This window comes from Terrapene carolina, unplaced genomic scaffold (assembly GCF_002925995.2).
Source record: "Terrapene carolina triunguis isolate 2854851 unplaced genomic scaffold, T_m_triunguis-2.0 Scaffold838, whole genome shotgun sequence".
NCBI lineage: Eukaryota > Metazoa > Chordata > Testudines > Emydidae > Terrapene > Terrapene triunguis.
The window spans coordinates 9,801,406-9,823,869 of NW_020665189.1; the positions used below are offsets into that span (position 1 = coordinate 9,801,406).

Here is a 22,464-nt window from a genome sequence, read left to right on the forward strand (position 1 = left end):
TCACTAGAAAGCATGTTTTCTAGACCTCATTCTTTAAAGCTTTTTTTCTGAACCAATTTTTTCAACATCTTTTTGGACACCTAAACTAGACACAGTAATCCAGTAATAGTCTCAATGAAGCTGTATATAAAGGTAACACCACCTTCCTGCTCTTACTTAATATTCCCCTGCTTATATTTCCAAGGCTCACATTTGTCCTTTAAATTATAGCATCACACTGGGAGCTAGATAAAAGCATTACAAGAAAAAATTGATTTTGCAGAACTCTGTTCTGATTTACACTGCTGCAATTCCATTGTCCATTAGCTCAACTCTGACCAAAATCAATGGAAACAAAAAACGATTAACATCTGGTGACTTTTCTGTGGCCTATATGGAAAGAACAGTCAGACTTAACTCAAGACCTACTGACAATAAGGTGTCAACATAAAAAAGAATATTTCCTCCACTATTGCCACTAAAGCACTCTTCCTGAAAGTTTCAACTCACCATGACCGTCCAAGATTAAGACTCAGGCACATTGGAAAGGAATGCTGGTTTTATTGCTGTCTGCATTATGCTGGTTCTGTGTAGAACTAGTTTCATTCTGTATCAATCTGTTACTTATTACTTGTCTAAATTCTCTGAAGGCCAGATTTTCAAAATATCAGGAGGCTAAGTATGCCTGTGTGACATATTAAATACACACGTACTGCAATTCTGCATCTAAATTTGTGCATGTAGAGATCCAGATAAGCATCTACCTCTGAAGCATAGATTGCATATGCAACGGTAATCACGTGCTCAGCTTTTACATACCGCCCTGGCATTTTGATCTTTAGAAAAGGTCAGGCTCCTTTAACTCCAAAAGTAAAACTTAAATTCAGTTAGCTAACTTCCAAATAGTGAATATAAGTTCAGAAAAGGTTTTAAATCCATGCTTGTTGCTTACTTTACTTTTCTTGCCCATGGGTGTAATGTATTATTTTTTTAAAAAAATTGTCATTGGTAGCTGGTCATTGCTTTTAGATTGAACACAAAGGGCCTGATTCTCTTTTACACTAAAGTCAATTTCTAGTGCCCTGGCAGTGTAAAGAGAACTTAAGCAGACCTGCTTTGAATTACCTTTACACTTCCAGAGCACAGGAAAAGAGCTGTAGTGGAAAGGAGAGTCAAGCCTCTGAACATTGTGGCTTTCTACTTTTCAGCAATTAATCTTAAGAGGACTGCATCCGTTCATACCTTACCATTTATGGTAATAGGAATCTTCATAATAAGGAAATAAGCTCAGAGTTCAGCCAGAGCAAAACAAACCCAGAGGAGTCCTGGAAAGGAAAGTTTTTAACTCTAGGTTTTGCTGTTTCATCACTGGTGTGGAAAGGTTTTCACCTACCAGGATCAGTCAAACAACACAAACTATGTCATGAGCTAAAGACGCCGAAAGAGCAGCATTCGCCAGTGACTGTAAGTATCACTGAGAGAAAGTTTTGCCTTAGGAATGTCTGGGACAGCTTTGTCTTTTGAGAAGAAACAGCTTTTATAAATATACAGGAACGCTTCTAGACACACAGCTAACTTTTAAGGTAGGGGAAGTCGTTATCTAGTTTTCCTCTCTCAGATATACATCATAAAGTTACTTGAATATTTCAATACGCATGACGCTAATAACTTGTAAATAACACAAAGTGGGGAAACTGCTGCTCTTTCGGGGCCAGTACTTATTAGCAAATGTCCTTAGCTTCAGGAGCACTGTGACTGGGCTTTTCAAAGAGTTTAAGGGATCTGGATGCCTTAAAGGTAACTGGGCACCTCTCTCAGACTTTTTTAAAATCCCAGTCTCAAATGGCCAAATAGGGTGCAGTATCATATTAGGGAGTGTTCAGAAGAAGTACTCTAGAAATATATTAGAGATACCAGACTGAATAAGAGCAGTTGTTCAAATTATTATATAAAGCATTAGAAATCAAAGCTAGGCAATTGTTACTCTCTGACATCTCACTCCTACTTTACAGTTTTTGACATAAGAAATATCTAGCTTTTTCCTCCAGTCTTGTTTTGTTATATGAACAATGCTTTAATCACATGATCAAATTTACATCCCATGTATGTCAAACGTGATATAAACTAGTAGTGGTATAGCTACCCAGGTCTCTGGATTGGAGCCCTATATGGTGGTGAGATGTAAAACTTTATGTCTTTTCTCCTTTGGTTCAGCATCACTCTTTACTGTAAATACCAGATACACAGAATGGGATCAGAAACTTCATTTGCTTTCTTGTAATATTTTTACTTTCGATTTCAAGGGGTTATAATTGGGTCTCTCGGGAATGGGGATTGCTGTGACTCTCAATATTATGGGCAAAACCGCCTAACAGTGACTAGTAAGCAAAAGAGGGCTTGGAGATGCAAAAGTAGGGAAAGGAAAATTTGAACATCAGTCCAAAATCTTGAACATCAGTCTAAATACCCAAGCCAGGACACACCACATGAAGCTGCACAAGACATGAGGTGGGGAGCAGGGCAGGAGGTCAGAGGAGGCAAAATGGCAGTACCTGGAAGAAAAAGGATCCAAACTGGTTTAAAAATCTATAAACTAAAAACAAGAGAGCAAATTTTGAATTATGGGTCCATAATTCCATTTCAAAATGCTGGTGACTGTACAGGCTCCTATAGCTTTGCTGTCAAGAGTTAACACCCCCCGCGAACTACCTGAGTGTATGGCTCTATGATTCTATACAGATTGTCTCTCCTTATTTACCTGTTATTTATTCTATGCATGAAATGCATTACCAATAAACTGGCAATAATCTCTCCGAGGTCACTAAATGGAGCCCTCTTCCTAGGAGGCCAGGGAAAGTGGCACTTCTCTTTTTAATGCAGGCCAGAATAGAGTACTCCAAGGGCTATAAAACCAGATGGCTGTTAAAGAGTTAACATTTTAGATAGTAAATAGATGGCTATTTACAAACTGCTTTCAAAGTGGCTTTTTGATTAAGTTCAAACTCACAGAGTGCTGTGTAAGTCAGGGGAATTAGAGACTATTAGGTGAGGGCCTGTTTAGAATATTATTAGTTAATCATCATAGATCCAAATGACCACTACACACATTGGTGTAATGCAACATAACATCCACTGCCGCTGTTCATTTGAAAGCTAAATGCTTATAGGAACCTTACTCCTAGTAACTCTGTTGAAAATACCATTTGCTTATTAATAGTTGGCTAGTTATAGGAAATTCAACAAATGGTGCAGGATAAGGTTCCTCTATTAATGATTAACTCTGTTAATACTTACTGCCAACCTCAGTTCTACACTAATGAGGCTTCACCATGGGAGTGGGAGATCAATTTCTCCTTCTCTGCTCCGACAGGTGTCTGTGAGTGCTGTGGAGTCTTATCACTAGTGACTTCTGCATCGAATCTAGGAGTAGCATGGATTAACCATGAAGGGAGTTTCATCCTTAACCAAGGAAGGTCATGGCAACAAAAGGTCCTTGAAGAAAAGGGGGGGCGGGGAATCTCCCCATTGAGGATAAAAAGTCTACTAATCAAATTTGGGTATTCAGCTCCAAACCCATCCCTAGTATTATCACCAGCAGCTGTCAACGTGGTGTTTATACCTTGAAATTGTACAGTGAATTGTACAGTACTGTATAATTTAACTAGACTGAACAAAAAGATTGGGGAGGGGGGGAAATTATGAAAAGATTTGTAGCTTATATTTTCCTACGAGTTATGGAAGCACCCTAGCAGCTTTCAGAATTATGGCTACACTGAGATTAATATTTGAAGCAGGACTTAAATCCACGTGTGCCCCCCACTTCAGTGTCTCCAGATTTAAAACAGTAACGCTTCCCAGGCCAATTAAATTTTTCATAATATTTCATTTGTCAAATATTTACTAACTTTGGTAGAGGAAACACTTAGAAATGAGCCTTTTTTGATGTTGCTCCTGATATAATAGATCAGAATAAAATAAGGAATGTAAACATGAATCTGAGTTTATGATGTGCCATAATTAACTCTTTGGAGACTGGGAGAAAATTTATATTATGTAATATCACAATTATACACACTTGTGTACAGATGCACATGTGTGTGCGCACACAGAGAGCACCTTCATTTGTCTTCCAAACCAGAAAATGGAGGGTTTTTATCATTAACAAGAAATAGTAAAACATCTGAATGGTTATTTTTATATGCAAGGGGTTTTAAAAAAATAAGTATATTAGGTCAATTTCACTGAAGTTTACTGTCCTGTCTTACATCCCCAGCTTTTCTTCAGGAGGGGTTTCTACAGTGTATATACATGCTAAGTGTGGTTTTACAATTTTTGCTACATCATCACTTCATTCTCTCACTCAATTTACAAGCATAAAAAAAGGGCAAAGGAACTTTCAGTCTTAGGGACCAGATTCTCAGCTGGTATAAACAGGTGAAAGCAACACAAGAGTCAATGGAGCTACTCTGGTTAATGCTGCCTGGGGATCTGGCCCATCACGTGGTGTTTGTAGAAGTGCTGTCTGATATTTTTAGGTGAGTCTTTCCTGTTATCATTCCTTGCACAATTTATCATTTGTTTGTTTTGGGGTGGAGCAGAAATGGATCTGAACTGCTTCGGGAATTTTGAGAGGCAAGATCGTGCAGCAGTTAGCACAAGGGAACTGAAGTCAAGCGATCTGGTATTTCCTGTTCTGCCACTGGCTGTTTGTGTAATTCTGCTCAATCCCTTAGCCTTCCAGTACCTCAGTTTACCACTGTGTAAATTAGCTATCTAGCTTCAAGAGGTGCTATGAGGCTTAAACAAACTGGCAAATATTTTGGGATGATTAGATGAAAGGTGCAAGAGAAGTGCAAATTAATGGATGTGGCAGACATCCCAAGAGACAGAGCTACTGATTAACAGTTCTCATAATTGCATTATTTCTTTGGTTAATGGTCCCAGGGCAATAATTTCTTGTTTTATATATGATGAGGGGATTGGTCTCCTGCATTGTCTCACAGTATAACTGGGATGGATACTTAACCACTGCAATTCTGCTAATAGGCACAAATGGCAACATTCTGTGTCTGGAAATCACTTTCAATTCGGGGAGGGGGGGGAGGGGGCGCACCAGGTGCTTTAACTTTTCCCTGACTCTGTTAGGACCACATGGGTGAATTCCATGTGATTGATAGAGCTTTGAGAAAATTGAGAATTTTTCATCAAAAGGATTTTTCCGTAGAAAATGCGGTTTCCACAAAATTTTTGGCTTTCCATCAGAAAAATCAACTCAAAATATTTTGTGGGAGGTCAGTTTGACCTGAATTGAAATATTTCAATTGAAACATTTCAGTTGTTGAACTGAACCAAAGCACTTTGTTTAGCATTGGTTCATCGGTAAGCTGTATCAGCAGTTTGTACAGCACTGCCTCATGGGAGTTGCAGTTTGGGTTCCCCATGTCCTCATTCTCTTCTCTGGGTCAGGTTCCTTGGCCAGACTACATCTCCCATGTTACACCACAGTCTCCCTTCTGCCCAAGCCGCACGGTGCAGTTTATTGTCAAGCTGACTCAAAACAAAATGTTTTATTTCATGTCTAAGTCAAAATTTTAGGGAATTTTTATTCCATTAAAAAAATTGATGGTTCAACTTTGCCCCCTTTCAGGATAAAAACAAATGCTGAAATGTTATAATTTCCTATAGGATGGAAATTCTGATTTTCATTCAGCTCCATCGGCGTCCTGCCATTGAAGTGTGTGTGACTGGGAGGGGTATTTGTAGGACAAGGGAGCACAAATCTGATAGCAGTCCCAAGGTCTGAATCACATATGGCTGCACACCTCAGAAATCAGGTATGGTTTGTGTGTCAGTTTGTCAATTTAAGAAGAAGATGCTTTTTGATTAGGAACCTCAGCAAACTGTACTTGAACTTCATTGAACTGATTCTCTTCAAAGCTGGTCTCTCACAATGGGTCTAAATACCTATTTAATGTGGAATTTTATACTGAACTGAACAATTTTCCGTACTACAACTAAATGCTAGTATTCAATGAGGAACAATTATGTTCCCAAAGAGACCTTAGAATACCAATCATCTTTTTGTTCAATATTTGCAACCCTCCAATACTTAAAAACTCCCTCCCCCCTCCCGCCCCCCGCAGTTCCACTAACCTCAGGGTGTGCTGTGCTATCAACATAACAGCATCAACACATGTTGAAATCACCTGAGAGAATATATTTGTTGTTAGTAACCATGCTAATGCCTGCTATAAAATTGTTTTTCTAACAGCAGCAAAGTCTTAATTGTCCAAATATCTTGTCTTTTGACTATCAAAATTAACCAGTCAAATGACAATACTGCCATGGTTGAATGATTGAAAGATAATTAAAATAGAAAGCCACATACTAATACCATCACATTCTTCTTCAGCTCTTCCTCTCAAAAGCTGACGGCATCTTTAAAGTTCCTTTCACCATAGCAATTGTTTTGGTTTTTATTCTTCTCCAGACAATGCTTCCTGCAGTGACATTTTGAAGTCCAGTGGATTCGGGGGGAGGGATATGTGGGGGGAGGCAGGCACCCATTTAAGGGTAACTTAAAGGACTGTGGCCAAAATGCAGGAAACAACAAAACAGTTATGTGGTTTAGCCCTTCACTGTGGAATAATTCTTGCATTCCTGTTCAACAGTCCATTCCTAATCAGCCAAGTGCATGAGCACTTATTCAGTCTTAGGCATTGACTTCACCTTGATGTTAAACCTCAATGGCACTTAAGCATGTGCTTTAGTGATTTGCTGAATGGGATGGATTTAAACATATGCTTAAGTGCTTAAGTGCTGAATCAGTAGCGTAGCTAGGGGGGTTCAGGGGAAGCAGCCGCTTCCCCTCAGTACATTTTTCAAAAGCGGTGCCTGCCGGGCCGCCGCTGGGGTCCTGCAGGCAAGTGGGGGGGCAGCACGGTCGGACTCCGGAGGTCCCATGGGGGGGGTGGCAGGCGCGGCCAGAGGAGCGAAGGGGCCGGCTCCTCGGCCATCGCGCCCCATGCTCAGCGCGGCCCCAACATCGCCGCCGCGGCTGCCCCCTGCGGGGGCTCAGGGCTCGGCGGCCGAGCTGAGCGTGGGGCGCGATGGCTGAGGAGCCCGGCCGCTTCGCTCCTCTGGCCGCGCCCGCCGCCCCCCCAAATGGCTCCTCCGGAGTCCAACCGTGCTGCCCCCCCCCTTGCCTGCAGGAGCCCAGCGGCGGCCTGGCAGGCTCCGCTTTTGAAAAAAATGCTGGGCTGCCCGGGCAAGGGAACCAGGAAGCTGCCAGGGAGAGGGGATCTGCCCGCCAGCTGCTGCCCGCCCTACTGCTCCGCTCCCCCCAGCCCCTGGGAGAAGCGAGCAGCGCCCGCCCCCCACCCCTTCCCCCGTGCCCGGTCCCCCCCCCTCCGAGCCCCTCCGAGGGGGGGGGCAGCATGGCCGCAGAGTGGCCGGAGGAGCCAAGGGGGGGGCACGGAGCGGCCGGAGGAGGAGCCAAGGAGGGGTGTGGCCAGAAGAGGAGCCAAGGGGAGGCGCCTTTTTTATTGTTGCTCCCCCTACACTGAGAAGCTGGCTACGCCACTGTGCTGAATCAGGGTCCACCTGCTTGCCAAAACTGAGCCTCAACCCTTTTTATACCCATCCACCAGTGATGAACATGATTAGGGTTACCATACGTCCAGATTTTCCCGGACATGTCTGGCTCTTTGGTCCTCAAATCCCTGTCCGGGGGGAATTGCCAAAAAGCCGAACATGTCCGGGAAAATAGGGAGGCTAGGCTCTCCGAATGTGTGTGTGTGGGGGGGGGGGGGCGGGGGACGCCCGCAGTGACATCATCTCGGTGCGACACTCGGCTCCTGCCCGGGGCTGTAGTCCGGCCGGGCCTCGCGCTCCAGGGAGAGCCGGGAGAGGGGAGCGGCTGAGAACTACAACTCCCAGCGGCCCCTGCGAAGCAACCAACCTGCCTTTGTGAGGCAGCAAGCCTTCAGGGGAGGGGGGGCGGCGCGGGCCCCAGTCCTTTGGGTGGGGGTTGTCTCTGGGCGCCGCTCGGCAGCCAGCGCCGGGCTGGGGGGCGCCCCCAGGGGAGTTGTGGACTCCAGCGCGTTGCAGTACCACCTGGCGGCTCGCTGGGGGAGCCGGCACTGTCCGGATTTGTGTCCCCCTGGGGCTGGAGCTGCGCCCCTGGCCCCGGGCACCAGTCACGGGGCAAGCTAGAGGGGCTGGGGCGGCTGGCGAGCCTGGGGCATGAGAGGAGCTGCTAGTCGGGTTGAGCTGCCTGGAGGATGTTGTTGGGGTGTGTCTGCGGGGCAGGATCCCTCCCTCTCGTGTCTCCGTTTACTTTCCTGAATGGAACTGGTGTAAATCAATCGGGCTGCTGCGTGCCCTGTTAGCCCTGTCCGTAAAACATGACCCAGGGGAAAACGTTACCCAGGTCTTGCACCTTCATATCTTGTGAGGCGAGTCAAAGGTCAGGCTCCTAGCCACGCACCCCATAACAATATAAAATACCATAAAAATGTCCATAAAAATACTTTATACTTGTAGAGCTCCTTCAGCGTGAGCATCACAAAGCGGTAAGTGGAAAATCATAAATAGGTGGAAACAGATCGAGTGTAAGGCCTTGGTGGTGCATGAAAATTCTCTCATTTTAACAGTACCAGTATAATGAAAGTGGGACAACTTCCTGGCATGGACTTGGTATCAAAGTGCTTGTACCAGTATAGAATTACATCCACACTTGCGGTTGTACTGGGATAACTAAATTGGTTTAAAAAAAACTATACCCCTAACCAAAATAGTTACCTTGGCACAAAATCTGTGTGTAGAGCAGGCCTTAGTGACTTGCCCAGGGTCACCCAATGAGGCAGTGGTATAGTCAGAAATGCAGTGCCAGAAGTCCTGTACACTAACAGCTGTCCTTAATTTTTAGCAATATAGTAGCTATTTTTTCCATTCTGTCAATCCAAAAATCTGCAGTTCAGTGTATTTCAACTATATTAAGGCTCTCCGAATTTGTGTGTGTGGGTGGGGGCTGCCCGCTGTGACATCATCTCGGTGCGAGTTGTTAGTTTTGCTGCAGCCACTCGCACTCGGGGTCCCCTGAGCGTCTTTTGCTGGAGTGCTACCGGTTTCACGGTTTGCAAGTTACTGTACCAAATAACTAAACCAGAGAACTGTATTTAAGCAGTGAATGTGCCTTGACAAAAATACTAAATAGAACCATGGTTACTGCCTGGCCCTAGCGGAATCCCTTCTCCTTGACCATCATGATGCTATTCCTACCTCACCATTATTCCTAATAATCAATATTAATTTTCATTGCATTCTCCACGGTTTAGATTTATTTTCTTGTTTAGAATAAGGTCCCAATCTTAACTGCTTATTTGTAGCATTACCACCATCATCATCATCATCACTATTTGTATTACCATGGATTCTTAAATAAAAACATCTCATATAGATAACCATGTCTCCCTCACTAGCAGCTTGTTTTGCTCACAGACTTTTCTCTGTTTCACCCTCACTTTGTAAAACCTACTAACGTTTTACAGTTTATGAAGCACTTAGCAACCCCCAACCAAGATCAGAGCGGGAGGGAGGAGGGGGAATACGGGGTGCTCAGAGGAGGGGGCAGAGTTAGGGTGGGGAATTTGGGGAAGGAGTTGGAATGGGGGCTGGGAATGGGTGGAGTTGGGGCGGGGCCGGGGAAGGGGCGGAGTTGGGGCGGGGGCAGGGCCCCCGTGGAGTGTCCTCTTTTTTCAGTGTTGAAAGATGGTAACTCTAAACATGGTAAGTAGCTGCCTCTTTTAAACTCTGACTAGAAGATGTTTGCTCTAAGCTGACAATTGACTCCACCTAAGCAAACCCTTGAGCCTGTGCAAAGACTCTGTGACATCAGCATGAAGCTGTATGGATTCAAGGATAATCCATGTACAACAAACTGAAGGACTGGGGCTATGTGGGTTTAATTCAGCCTGCTGGATTATTCCCCCACCCCACTTCTCTACTGTCTCCCTCCCCACCCCCAGCAAATCCTGTCAGTCTGCTGAAAATATGATTTCTGCAAGTGTGGTTTACACCATATTTCCATTAAAAAAATTATACTAGTGATGGCCATCAATGGCATATATATACACTCCCAGCTGTGAACTTCAACCATACTGTGGACTGTGAACTTCAACCATTCTTATTTGCTAAACATCGATCACGCTAAATTGGCATAGAGAATATGGATGAATAGCAGTAATTTTCAGAACTCATTAATTTCAATTGCTGCAATTCCATAGCAATCATCATCAGTACCAGGGAGGTTATCATGTAGACTTCTATTTAACAAAGGGGGATAAGAACATTCCAAACCCCTAAGTTCAGTCAATTATACAGAAGAACTCTAAGGATGCATTCCTGCCCATCCTAGATTAGCATTTTTCTTAACATTCCCCACTGTTGCACTACCACCAGCAATAGCAATGAATTGAATGCTGGTGCTGACTAGGTAGAAATGTCTAAATCACTGTCCAATCCTAATCACAGCAGGTTTAGGTGAACATAATTTCTGAAGTTTCCACATTTTGTTGCCAATAGTTCATACAACCCTAGAATATATATCCATATACACCAGGGGTCGGCAACGTTCAGCACGCGACTCGCCAGGATAAGCACCCTGGCAGGCCGGGCCAGTTTTATTTACCTGCTGACGCGGCAGGTTCGGCCGATCGCGGCCCCCACTGGGCCGAGAAGCCGCAGCCAGCACATCGCTCGCCCGCGCCACTTCTCCCGCCCTAGGGATAATTACTCCAACCAGGACAGGTTAGGCATTTTAGCAGGGCTTTGGAGCTGTGCTCCGGCTCCGCTCCAGCTCCAGGAAAAAACCTGCAGCTCCACTGCTCTGGAGCTGCTCTGTGCTTCAGCTCCGGGCTCCGTTCCAAAGCCCTGCATTTTAGAACTCACTTCTCAAATAATTAAATTTAAGTGTAAGAGAGAAATAAAAATTATGAAATGCATAGACCAGTCAAAAAACTAAAATAACAGCACTTTGAAAGAATAAAATTACACAGAATATATGTGCATTGCAGGAAGTACAAAGAAGTAACAACAACAATAATACAGGTATGTGCTGGGAGGTGAGTGAGTGAGTCACAGAAACAGGGTGTGTGCTGGCTGCTGGGGAAGTTTCTGAGAGACACCATGTGCTGTCTCTTTAAGGCACTCTCACTGAAAGCTCAGCTGCTCCTGAGCTCTGTCTCCCCTCCCCCGCTCTGCAAGATGGGGTATGTGGGCAGGGGGGAAGAGAGAGAGATTGTGTGTGCTGGCTGCTGGGGAAGTCTCTGAGAGACCTTGTGCTGTCTCTTTACGGCATTCACTCACCGCCCAGAAGGCTCCTTCAGACCTCAGACCCTCTCCGAATCCTGAGCCCTGTCCAGGGCCGGCTCCAGGCACCAGCTTAACAAGCAGGTGCTTGGGGCGGCCAAGGGAGAGGGGCGGCACCTGCGGCAATTCGGGGGCAGCAGGTCCCTCACTCCCTCTAGGAGCAAAGGACCTGCCGCTGAACTGCCACCGCCGATCGCACAACCAGCAGGAGGGTCCCAGGAGCAGCAAGGGCTCCAAGGCAGAGGGCAGGAGAAATGTGGCTGCAGGGCAGCAGGGGTAGGGGCACCTTAACACACACTGCCGGCACTTGAATCACTCCTGGGCGGACGTCCAACTGCACAGCTTAGAGGGAACATAGTCCATGACTCCCTGTAGCACTGAATTTGTCAAACTGGGTATTTCACACAGTACAATACATAAGAACAGCCATACTGGGTCAAACCAATGGTCCATCTAGCCAAAACAACAAGGAGTCTGGTGGCACCTTAAAGACTAACAGATTTATTTGGGCATAAGCTTTCGTGAGTAAAAACCTCACTTCTTGTCTTCCAACAGTGGCCAATGCCACGTACTTCAGAGGGAATGAACAGAACAGGTAATCAAGTGATCCATCCCATCCCATTCCCAGCTTCCAGCAAACTGAGACTAGGGACACTTCAGAGCATTGTTTTGCATTCCTGACCATCCTGGCTAATAGCCATTGATGGACCTATCCTCCATGAACGTATCTAGTTTTTTGAATCCTGTTACAGTCTTGGCCTTCACAACATCCTCTGGCAAAGAGTTCCACAGGTTGACTCTGCGTTGTGTGAAGAAATACTTCCTTTTGTTTGTTTTAAACCTGCTGCCTATTAATTTCATTTGGTGACCCCTAGTTCTTATGTTCTGAGAGGGGGTAAATAACACTTCCTTATTTGCTTTCTCCACACCCCTCATGATTTTATAGACCTCAATCATATCCCCCCTCCCCCCAGTCATCTCTTTTCCAAGCTGAACAGTCCCAGTCTTATTACTCTCTCCATATGGAAGCTGTTCCATACCCCATATCAATTTTTTTTTGCCCTTTTCTGTCCCTTTTCCAGTTCCAATATATCTTTTTTGAGATGGGATGACCAGATCTGCATGCAGTATTCAAGATATGGGCATACCATGGATTTATATAGAAGCAATATGATATTTCCTGTCTTATTATCTATCCCTTTCTTAGTGATTCCCAACATTCTGTTCACTTTTTTGACTGCTGCTGCACATTGAGTGGATGTTTTCAGAGAACTATCCACAATGACTCCAAGATCTTTCTTGAGTGGTAACAGCTAATTTAGATCCTATTGTTTTGTATGTATAGTTGGGATTATGTTTTCCAATGTGCATTACTTTGCATTTATCAACACTGAATTTCATCTGCCATTTTGTTGCTCAGTCACCCAGATTTGTGAGATCACTTTGCAACTCTTCGCAGTCTGCCTGGGACTTAACTATCTTGAGTAGTTTTGTATCATCTGCAAATTTTTCCACCTCACTGTTTCCCCATTTTTCCAGATCATTTATGAATATGTTGAAGAGTACTGGTCCCAATAGAGACCTCTGGGAGACAACTATTTACATCTCTGCTTTCTGAAAACTGATCATTTATTCCTACCCTTCATTTCCTATCTTTTAACCAATTACTGATCCATGAGAGGACCTTCCCTCTTATACCAGGACAGCTTACTTTGCGTAAGAGCTTTTGGTGAGGGAACTTGTGAAAGGCTCTCTCAAAAATCTAAGTACACTATATCCACTGGATCATCCTTGTCCACATGCTTGTTGACCCCCCTCAAAGCATTCTAGTAGATTATGAGGCATGATTTCCCTGTACAAAAATCATCTTGACTCTTCCCCAACAAACCGTGTTCATCTATGTGTCTGATAATTCTGTTCTTTACTACAGTCTAGTACCAGGCAAATTGGTTGAAAGTTAGGCTTATTGGCTTGTAATTGCCGGAATCACCTCTGGAGCCTTTTTTTAAAAAAAAATTGGAGTCAGTATTTTCTTTTACTGGACTTACTTGACTGCCTTCTAAATTTTAATGAGAATAAGAATGTAATGGATCAGGTTTCACTAAACCCCTCACAATTTGCAATATCTTGAATCAAAGCCTCTTAAGAGTTTATATTAAATCTAATACTAAATCTACGATGATTCTGGTTGCATTTTCCCCTGTTTTATGTTTCACTCCAGAACGAGAAATCTCAGAATCCATAACACTAAATCATGTTGGGGAAAAAATTGGTGACCTCACAGAAGCGAGGGGAGACCAGGGCATTATGCCTGGGACTAGGAATGGTTGCATGCTCAGTGATGATGTACTTTTTTATTGGGATCACAATTATGCCATCCTACGTGAACAGGTAACTTCTGTTCTTTTTTTGTTATAAACATCAGCCTGTGTTTTTCTGTTGTTGGTTATTATTTTTGTGGAGCCCAAAAGTGCCTTAGGTGGTTTACAGAACAAATCAAAGGATACTGCCGTAAAGAGCTTACAAGCTGATTTTAGATAGCATGAAGTGGGGAGGGAAGCTGTTAATCATGAATAGTTAATAGAGTTATGGGGAAGCACCTGACACAGCAAGACATCCTTTCAGGATTAGAATCACGGCGGGTCCAGAAATGCATTTTAATTTTCTGTGAAAAGTTTAGAAAAAAAATGAAAAAAACTTTTATTTTGGTCAATGTTTCTCATGGAATTTTTCAGGGTTTTCACTGAGAACATTTTGGCTTTTGGTTTTGAAAACAAACATTTTTCAGTTTAACGAAAAACGCTGCAAAACTTCAACAAAAATAGAAACAATAGTTGTGTGGTATCCAAAAGCCATATTTCCTTTAAAAAAAAAAAGTTTAGATGAAACTATTCAAACTAGCCCTAGCAAGAATGTATGACCTTTGGCAAATAAGCCAGGTCCACAGCCCTGAGCTTTAACTATTTAACGACTGGATGCATTTTGTAATGAACTACTGTAGCCCACCCATCAGAGCTAATTACAGGTTCTCTTCCCAAACACATACCATGGAAAAATGCACAATCAATCTGCAAAGGATACAAGTTAGTTGCAGTCCCTGCTAGGGTCTAGAGGTCCCCAGTTCAATTCCTAATTTGATATCTATCATACCAGTAAGCATGTGTATTTTTGTTTTTTTATGGACATATTTCTCTGTGTAAGTAGATTTATATCCATAGATACACATACACACAAATCCTCTGTTGCTAGGATCCTCTTTTAGCACCCAGTATAGGGGGCTTGGGCTTTTGGATCAGGCTGATAAAGTTTTATCCTTGCTGTCACCGTGAAGATCTGAGTGGCCACAGCGTGCAGCATAATGATAGCCATGAAGTTCCTAGCTTGCCACAGCTGTTAACAACATTCAGTGATATGCTTAGTAAAAAAAGCTGTTGAAAGCCTCGTGCAGAGTTCCTGTGTATTCAATCATGCAAATGACCCTTTTAATAGAAAGACAAAGAAGTGAAAACCCCCAGTAAACATAGGATTTGAGAGTTACCAGCAGGGCCGCCGAAAGTGGGTTTGGGCCCCGGTGAAAAAATTTTTTTGGGCCCCCCAGCAAGGGCAGACCGGCTAAACAGGGCCAACAAGAGAGCGGGGAAGCTGGGCCCGGAATTTTTTGGGGCCCCCCAGCAAGGGTGGACTGGCTAAACAGGGCCAACGGGTGTGGGGGGGAGAACCGGGCCCCAGGCCCCCTTCCGGACCGCCGGGCCCCAGTAATTTGTACCGGCTTCTCCCCCCTCTCGTCGGCCCTGGTTATCAGACAACATTAGTCAAAGGTTTTTTATTTTTCTGAAGCATCTAAAGCAGGGGTGGGCAAACTACAGCCCGGGGGCCACATCCAGCCCTTCAGATGTTTTAATCTGGCCCTCGAGCTCCTGCCGGGGAGTGGGGTCTGGGGCTTGTCCTACTCCACACATGCCATGGCTCCCGGAAGCAGCAGCAAGTCCCCATTCCAGCTCCTACGCGTCCTCCTAGCCAGGGGATTCCACATGCTGCCCCCGCCCCAAGCTCTGCCCCCCCAGCTCCCACTGGCCAGGAACTGCGGCCAATGGGAGCTGCAAGGGTGGCATCTGTGGATGGGGCAGCACGCAGAACCGCCTGGCAGCGCCTCTGCATAGGAGCCAAAGTGGGGACACGCTGCTGCTTCTGGAAGCTGCTTGAGGTAAGCACCACCCAGAGCCTGCACCTCCTGATCCCCTCCTGTGCCCCAACATTAGTCAAAGGTTGCCCTAGCCCTGATCCCCCTCCTGCTCTCTGAGCCCCTTGGTCCCAGCCCAGAGCACCCTCCTGCACCCCAAATCCCTCATCCCCAGCCCCATCCCAGAGCTCACACCCCCAGCTGGAGCCTTCACCCCCCCTCGCACCCCAATCCCCTGCCCTAGTCCGGGGCCCTCTCCCACATCCTGAACTCCTCATTTCTGGTCTCACCCCCTCCCGCATCCCAACCCCAAATTTCGTGAGCATTCATGGCCCGCCGTACAATTTCCATACCCAGATGTGGTCCTCAGGCCAAAAAGTTTGCCCACCTCTGATCTAAAGCTCTAATATGCTAAACTATATTTCAGAACATAGGTCAAATTTTCATTCAGGTCTCTGCAAGTGCATAGATAAAAACACATGCATCCACATTTAAAATATTTACCAACAAATATTAGAATTCACACAAACCCACCCTAATTTTTCTGTTGTTCTTTTGGGGGATGCCAACTTCCAACACATCCAAGCATGGGAGTTAAAATCTACCTCTAAATCCATCCAATGAATGGCTAATGTGTGAGTAAAAATCCATATCTTCCCTGCAGTGCCTCTAACCCCAACCCATGCTATCTGTCTGTTTGGGTTTGGCTCAGAGCACTTGCATACACACTCCATCCACACCCCCAGCCCACCACACTGCTGACGGCTTAATGACACATGAAACAACACCATGGTGGAAAATTTGTCAACAACGCTTAGACAGAGTCACGCTGTGAAAAAGCTGTAAACAAAGCATTTAAAAGCAGTATGATTTGTTTTATAGTGTTTGGACCAAAGAAACTACATGCAAACTGCTCAAAACCAACATCAAGGACAAAGTCCAATGCTCGTTCAACAATGGTGCAGGCGACGAAAACATTTTCCAGTATCCTTGTCTAGAGGTGTTGGTTGATTTGAACTTCTCAGGACAAGAGGTTATGCTCTATCATAATGAAGAAACACAGGAAAGAAATCCCAAGGTACTGGGATTTAAATGTATTCATCAGAATCCCAGTCCATATTTGTCACATGTGGTTCAGCAGGTTATTTTTATAACCAAGCAAAGCACTAGTGAATTAACTGAAAGTAGAGCACAGACTTGTTAGTCTTTCTTCATGGCAATGCTTATGCTTAGACCAAGGCAAATGTTAAAAAATTCAGAGTGAGGACATATCTGGCATGTATTATAAATGCGGTATCAGACATATTTAAGGTAATATTTGAGAAGCAATTACATCAACCAAAAATAACTATTAAACATTTATAAGCATAAAATATACATACATCTCTGCAAGCTGAAGCACAATTCAGAGGAATAGATCAACACGTGTGGTTTGCCCAAGCGTTTGTTGAATAACCCTGGGGTAGGTTGAGGTTAAATGTGGCCCTGATTAAAAACACAGAGCCCCAAAGTTCACTCCCATTTGGGGAGTGCAGGAAATAAGGTGGGAGGTAGAAGGAGGAAAAGGTGGAGTCCCAGAGCCTTTGGGAACGTGAAACACCAGTGAGTTTGGTACACGTCAGGTAGAAGCCAATAAACTGGGAATGTGGGCACCCAATCCAGCAGCTGGGTTTGTTCTTGGTGTAATCTGCAACTGTTTCTACCCACTGTCACAACAGAAACTTGGGCTTGGAAATACCCTTGAATAGATGGGAGTGTTACTGAAACAAAACCTGTGCAGAGGTTGCACCGTGTATTGTGGTGGAGCTCCATTCCCGTAAGGGCGATGGGAACCATGACAGCTGGGAGTTCAGCTTCACTTCAAGGGAGTGTCCAAAGTCTTGAATAACTTGGCAGATCAAACCTGGGATGGCAGTCAAAGAAACATGTCCTCATGTCATTTCCAATACCTCCACTTGTGCACCTGTCTGGAATCAACTGTCTTGTAGTGTTTTATCATGGACCCCCAGCCTGCCACTGGAAGTGAAGAAACCATTTCAGAACAGCCAAGATGATGAGGGTTGAATTTGGTTCCTGAATATGGGGAAGATTTCAGTGGCTGCTTTTTTCACAAAAACAAGCTCTCGACTCTCAAGGGGCAGGTGCAAACCAAAATGTTCAGATCCAAGCACCCCTGAACTTTAGGATGTTCAAAACCCAAACCAGAATATAGGCCTGAATTCTGCAATTTGTCCCCAATCTTTATAGCAAGTTGAACCAAACCTCCAGAATTACACCATTTTCAGTGAAGGGGAGGGAAACATTTTCAACCATAGAAACAGCAAAATATCACCCTGCAGCGAATTCCTGAAAATTCACTGAAATTTTTCTTGCATGTGAAGTTAAAATTCATAATCTCACTCAGCAAGCTAGCTTTAAGAGGGAATAAACAATTCCAACAGAGAATATGATAGGAAGCAAAAAATGTGTGTGTGAGAGAGAATGCCTGGGTCTGAATGTACGGTATGTGAATGAACTGCCAGTTTCATGGAAAGACTGACATTTCATACATTGCAGAATGGTTGAAAGTGAGATGTGGGGAGAAAGTGTAGGATTGCTGTAGATATGCCTTCAGTCCATTATGCTGTCTTGTACTTGCTTTTGAGTAAGAAACAGTGTTGTGAGTAGAGTGAGTTTTGAATGTTAAAAGCACAGAATTACTACAGAGTGCACATAAGAAAAACAGTAAGGATTAGTTTAGGAGATTTTTATTTCCTTGACATATCATCAAAATAAGAGAAGGACCCAAACCAAAATGCCAGGTGCCCTTGACCCTTCCAAGACTTTGGGAAATTCCATATCTGAATTTAGCAGCTTGGGTCAATCATCACTTCAAAGTCCACTTCAAGACTGAAGAATATATATTAAACATTATGAAGCACTATGGGATTTAAACATGCAGATAGTTTGGAGCTTGGAAATGTGGAGGGTCAATCTTCAAAGGCTGTTGCAAGCTTTGCAAATACAAGGTCTATATTCCTATATAGTTCAAACATATGGCAATTCTAAGATCAGTGTTGTAGAAAAGCTACATGTAGTATCTCGTTGTACAGAATTGCTACTCGCAGGCACAATTACAGGGGCTGCGCACACAAGTGATAGCAAGAAGAAAAAAAATCTGTTTAAATGTAGAGGCTTGGTCAACGCTTCCTTGAAAATGTGGCCAATTTAGCTTTTATATTAAAATGTTTTTCACAGATTTGAAGTGGATTTAAGATGTCAAGATTAAAAATTAAGTAAACATACAAAACCTTTAGCTTTGGGGAAAAAATTTCTCTGCTCCCTGTGAAACTCCAACTATAGGGAATCTCAGACATTTAGGGACAGTGCACTGAATACTCTCCTTTCCATAAGGCAGGCTGTGAGAGCAAGTTCAAGGGCAGCGGTTGACTCTTAGGGTCCAATATTCAGCACAGTGGGTGATACTCATCCCTCTGTAGGAGGCCAGAACAAGTCCTTATGCACCAGAGAAACCCCAGTTAAGCCCTATTATGAGAATTACCTGGACCTTTAATGGTACATATACTTTAAGGTGAATCTCTGCACAGGGGTTAGTTTCAGCCTGTCTACATGAACTTCAGGCCTTGCTCTATCAAAGGGCAGTCCTGAAACATCTCATTTGCAGTGAGATAAATGTTATTGTTTTATGGGGCCAATTTTATTTTTGCACATAGAGGATTTTCTTTCAGGTTTTCAATGTCTTGTAGTCACTGTTGGCTTGGGGAAAAAAATCTGATTTTGTTTCGGTTATCGGTTTTGGGATAAAGCTTCTGCATTTTTACAGCTGAAATTTTAAAATTACTGCCAGGTTAGGCTAAACTGATCAACAAACACTATCTGCTCAAGAGGTGAAAACAGATGACAGAAATGGAAAAAAGTAGTACTGCGAGAACCTCAAAATGGCCTGTGGATTAATGCTCCGAAATAAATAGCATTTCCAGCAATTTAATGTCAGCATTCCAAACTAATAGCTGGGATTTGGGTAAAGGACTCTTATTTTAGCCAACCCACTTTAATGGGTGCTAATGAAATGGTGCAATAAACATCGTGAACCTGAACGGAAGTATAATTTCTTCAATAAATTAAGCCTGTCAGCACAGTTTTTGCCAAGCTGTCTTCTAAGAGCAATGAATGGATTTTATGCCTCTTTAAATAGACTCTCAATTACATTTGAAAGCCCCCTGCTTGTCCATGAGGAAGGTACAACTGGATAGCTGATCTCTGCTTTCTCCCCTTGTCCATTAAGTTAGCCAGTTACAGAGGCAAAGAATGGCTTTCAGCAGACAGCTGAATTAAGAATCCAGCAACACCTTTACTCTGAAAGGCAGTGTGAGCCCAATGGATAGGAACATGGATTGACGCTCAGAAGAATGGGGCTCTGCTCCCTACTCTGCCACTGAACTCCTGTGTTATAATGAGAAAGCAAATGCACCTCTGACTTCATTTCCCCTCTCAGCTCTTTTCTGTCTCACCTAGTTAGACTGCAAGCTCTGCAGTACAGGGACTATCCTGCACCGGGTGTGTGCGCATTTAGTACCTATCATAATGGGGTACTAATCACATTTAGAACCCAGAGGTGCTACATTAATACAAATAAAATAACATTGATCACTACCTATTTCTTGCATTAGAGCAGGGGTCGGCAACGTTCGGCACGCGGCTCGCCAGGGTAAGCACCCTAGCGGGCCGGGCCAGTTTATTTACCTGCTGACACGGCAGGTTCGGCCGATCGCGACCCCCACTGGCCGCGGTTCGCCATCCCGGGCCAATGGGGGCCGCGATTGGCCGAACCTGCCGCGTCAGCAGGTAAATAAACTGGCCCGGCCCGCTAGGGTGCTTACCCTGGTGAGCCGCGTGCCGAACGTTGCCGACCCCTGCATTAGAGAGCTACAACGTTGTTTCATAGTGTAACCAATTAAAAATACTCTCTCCCCCAGTGGAAAAGTAGGTCATCATCTTTCACTAATTACAGAGAGAGGCTCACGCTGAAGTAACTCAAATACTGGCCGTGTACTCTTGGATAATTGGAATTTAGCCTACTCCAGCACCGCAAGATAGTCTACCACTGCTGCCATGGAGCACCTAACTTATGACTATGAAAGCACTATCAGCAGTGAAATACCTTTGTTCCACTGTCTCTGCTCCCTTCCAGCCCAGCCCATTTAGGAATTTCTGTACAACTAATGTATTTGTACTGTGGTAGTGACAGAAACCCCAGTCAGGGCCCATAGAGCTAGGTGCTGTGTACACAGAGAAAAAGTACAGCCCTTGTCTCTATGTTTAAAATCTAAGGCCCTGAGCTTTGTAAAAAATTATGCATGGGCTTCACTCCAAGAGCAGGAGCTGTACCATTGGCTCCAATAAAACTTTTTCATAGAATCATAGAGCTTGAGGCCAGAATAGACCTTTAGATCAGACCATTAGTCTGACCTCCACAGGCCACTAAATTTCACCCAGATACCCCTCATATTGAACCCACTGTCTTTAGTTAGATGAAAGCATTTCAGTCCTCAGGACACTGAACTATTTGTGTGCCGTAGGCAGAGAACAGGAGGGACTGAGGTGTTCCCAATGTCCAATGCCCCTGCAATGGTAGAGAGTTGATTAGGTGAGATATGTCCAGATGATCCTACCAGGCAACCCACATCCTATGCTTCAGAATAAAGCAAAAAAAAGGTCCCTGCCAATCTGACCTTGGGGGAAACTCCATCCCAACTCCAAATCGCTATTCACATGCATCAAGTTACACGTGTGTGTAACCCTTTGCAGGACTGGGGGCTCAGTGTATGACAGGAGATAACAAATAGGTGGGGGATGGACAAGATAACGGCAAGACAATATTTAGAGATACTCTCATGTGTGCACGTAATCTTTTATTTGAACTAGTTAAGTGATGTTTTAAGAAAGGTCTCGCATCACTGCACATCCTGCAGTAGAACAATTGCTCTAACAAGTATCTTGATTTCTCATTTTAGTGCTCCTATATTCCACGAGACTTGAAGAACGACAAAGAAGTTAAAATGCTAATAGAAACTGCCGCAGAAAATTTCCGAAAGCATCAGACTTTCCCTTGTTATTACGACCCAGAACAAAGACAGACAAGTGTCATTTTAATAAGGCTATATCCTCCAAAGGGCCTTTTCTTCGCTTTCCTCTGGCCTTCCCTTATGTTGACTGGTGGAGTTCTGATTATCATCATGGTGAAAGTCAGTCAATATGTTTCTGTACTTTCTGCTTGGCAATACAAAACAAACATATAATGGTCCACAAAAAAACAAGCTGAAGTTTCCCCACACTCTGCCTTCTCAGTCTGTATTTTGTAATTCTTAAAATGTACCATGTTCAGTGGTCAGAGTTCTAGAGAAGAGATATGTTGTCTGAGTTTATATACCACGGATTACCATGTGTTAGATATAAAATAAAACAGATATGTGGGATCCCAGGGATTGCATGAGAACTATTCAAAGATTTTTTGGTGGTGTTTTTTTGTTTTGTTTGTTTTCATGCATCAGTCAATTTCCTGGGGAGTTTGAATGGTTTTTGTTTTACAGAAAGTAGGTTAAAAATTCAGCATTCAAGTTTGCTGAAAAAGAGCATAATGCACATTTGGGGGTTGATTTTCAGAAAGTCAAGGCCAGACATCTAAATGCATCCTTCTGTAACAACTTTACCTACATAATTACTGGAACTATGTACACAGTGGCGGATTAACAAATTTGCCGCCCCTATGCCCTCTAAAAATTGCCCCCTCTCCTCTCCCCCCCCCGCCCAAGCTCCCCCCCGCCCCCCTGCGGCAAGCCCGGGGGGGGGGGGCGGTCCCCCCCCCCCCCCGGGTTACTCCCCACGCCCGCGGGCCCCAGCTCACCTCTGCTCCGCCTCCTCCGAGCGCGCCGCTA

The 22,464-nt window shown here is 44.2% G+C and overlaps 1 protein-coding gene across 1 annotated transcript; it reads left to right on the plus strand.

The window, feature by feature from the left end:
- Positions 1 to 1,302: 1,302 nt before the first annotated feature.
- Positions 1,303 to 21,851, plus strand: KCNMB1 (potassium calcium-activated channel subfamily M regulatory beta subunit 1). The gene is made up of 4 exons (XM_026660865.2): positions 1,303 to 1,443; positions 13,571 to 13,740; positions 16,412 to 16,607; positions 21,544 to 21,851. Exons 2-4 carry the CDS (start codon positions 13,604 to 13,606, stop codon positions 21,826 to 21,828), a joined length of 618 nt encoding a protein of 205 aa, XP_026516650.1. The 5' UTR covers positions 1,303 to 1,443; positions 13,571 to 13,603; the 3' UTR covers positions 21,829 to 21,851.
- Positions 21,852 to 22,464: the final 613 nt, after the last annotated feature.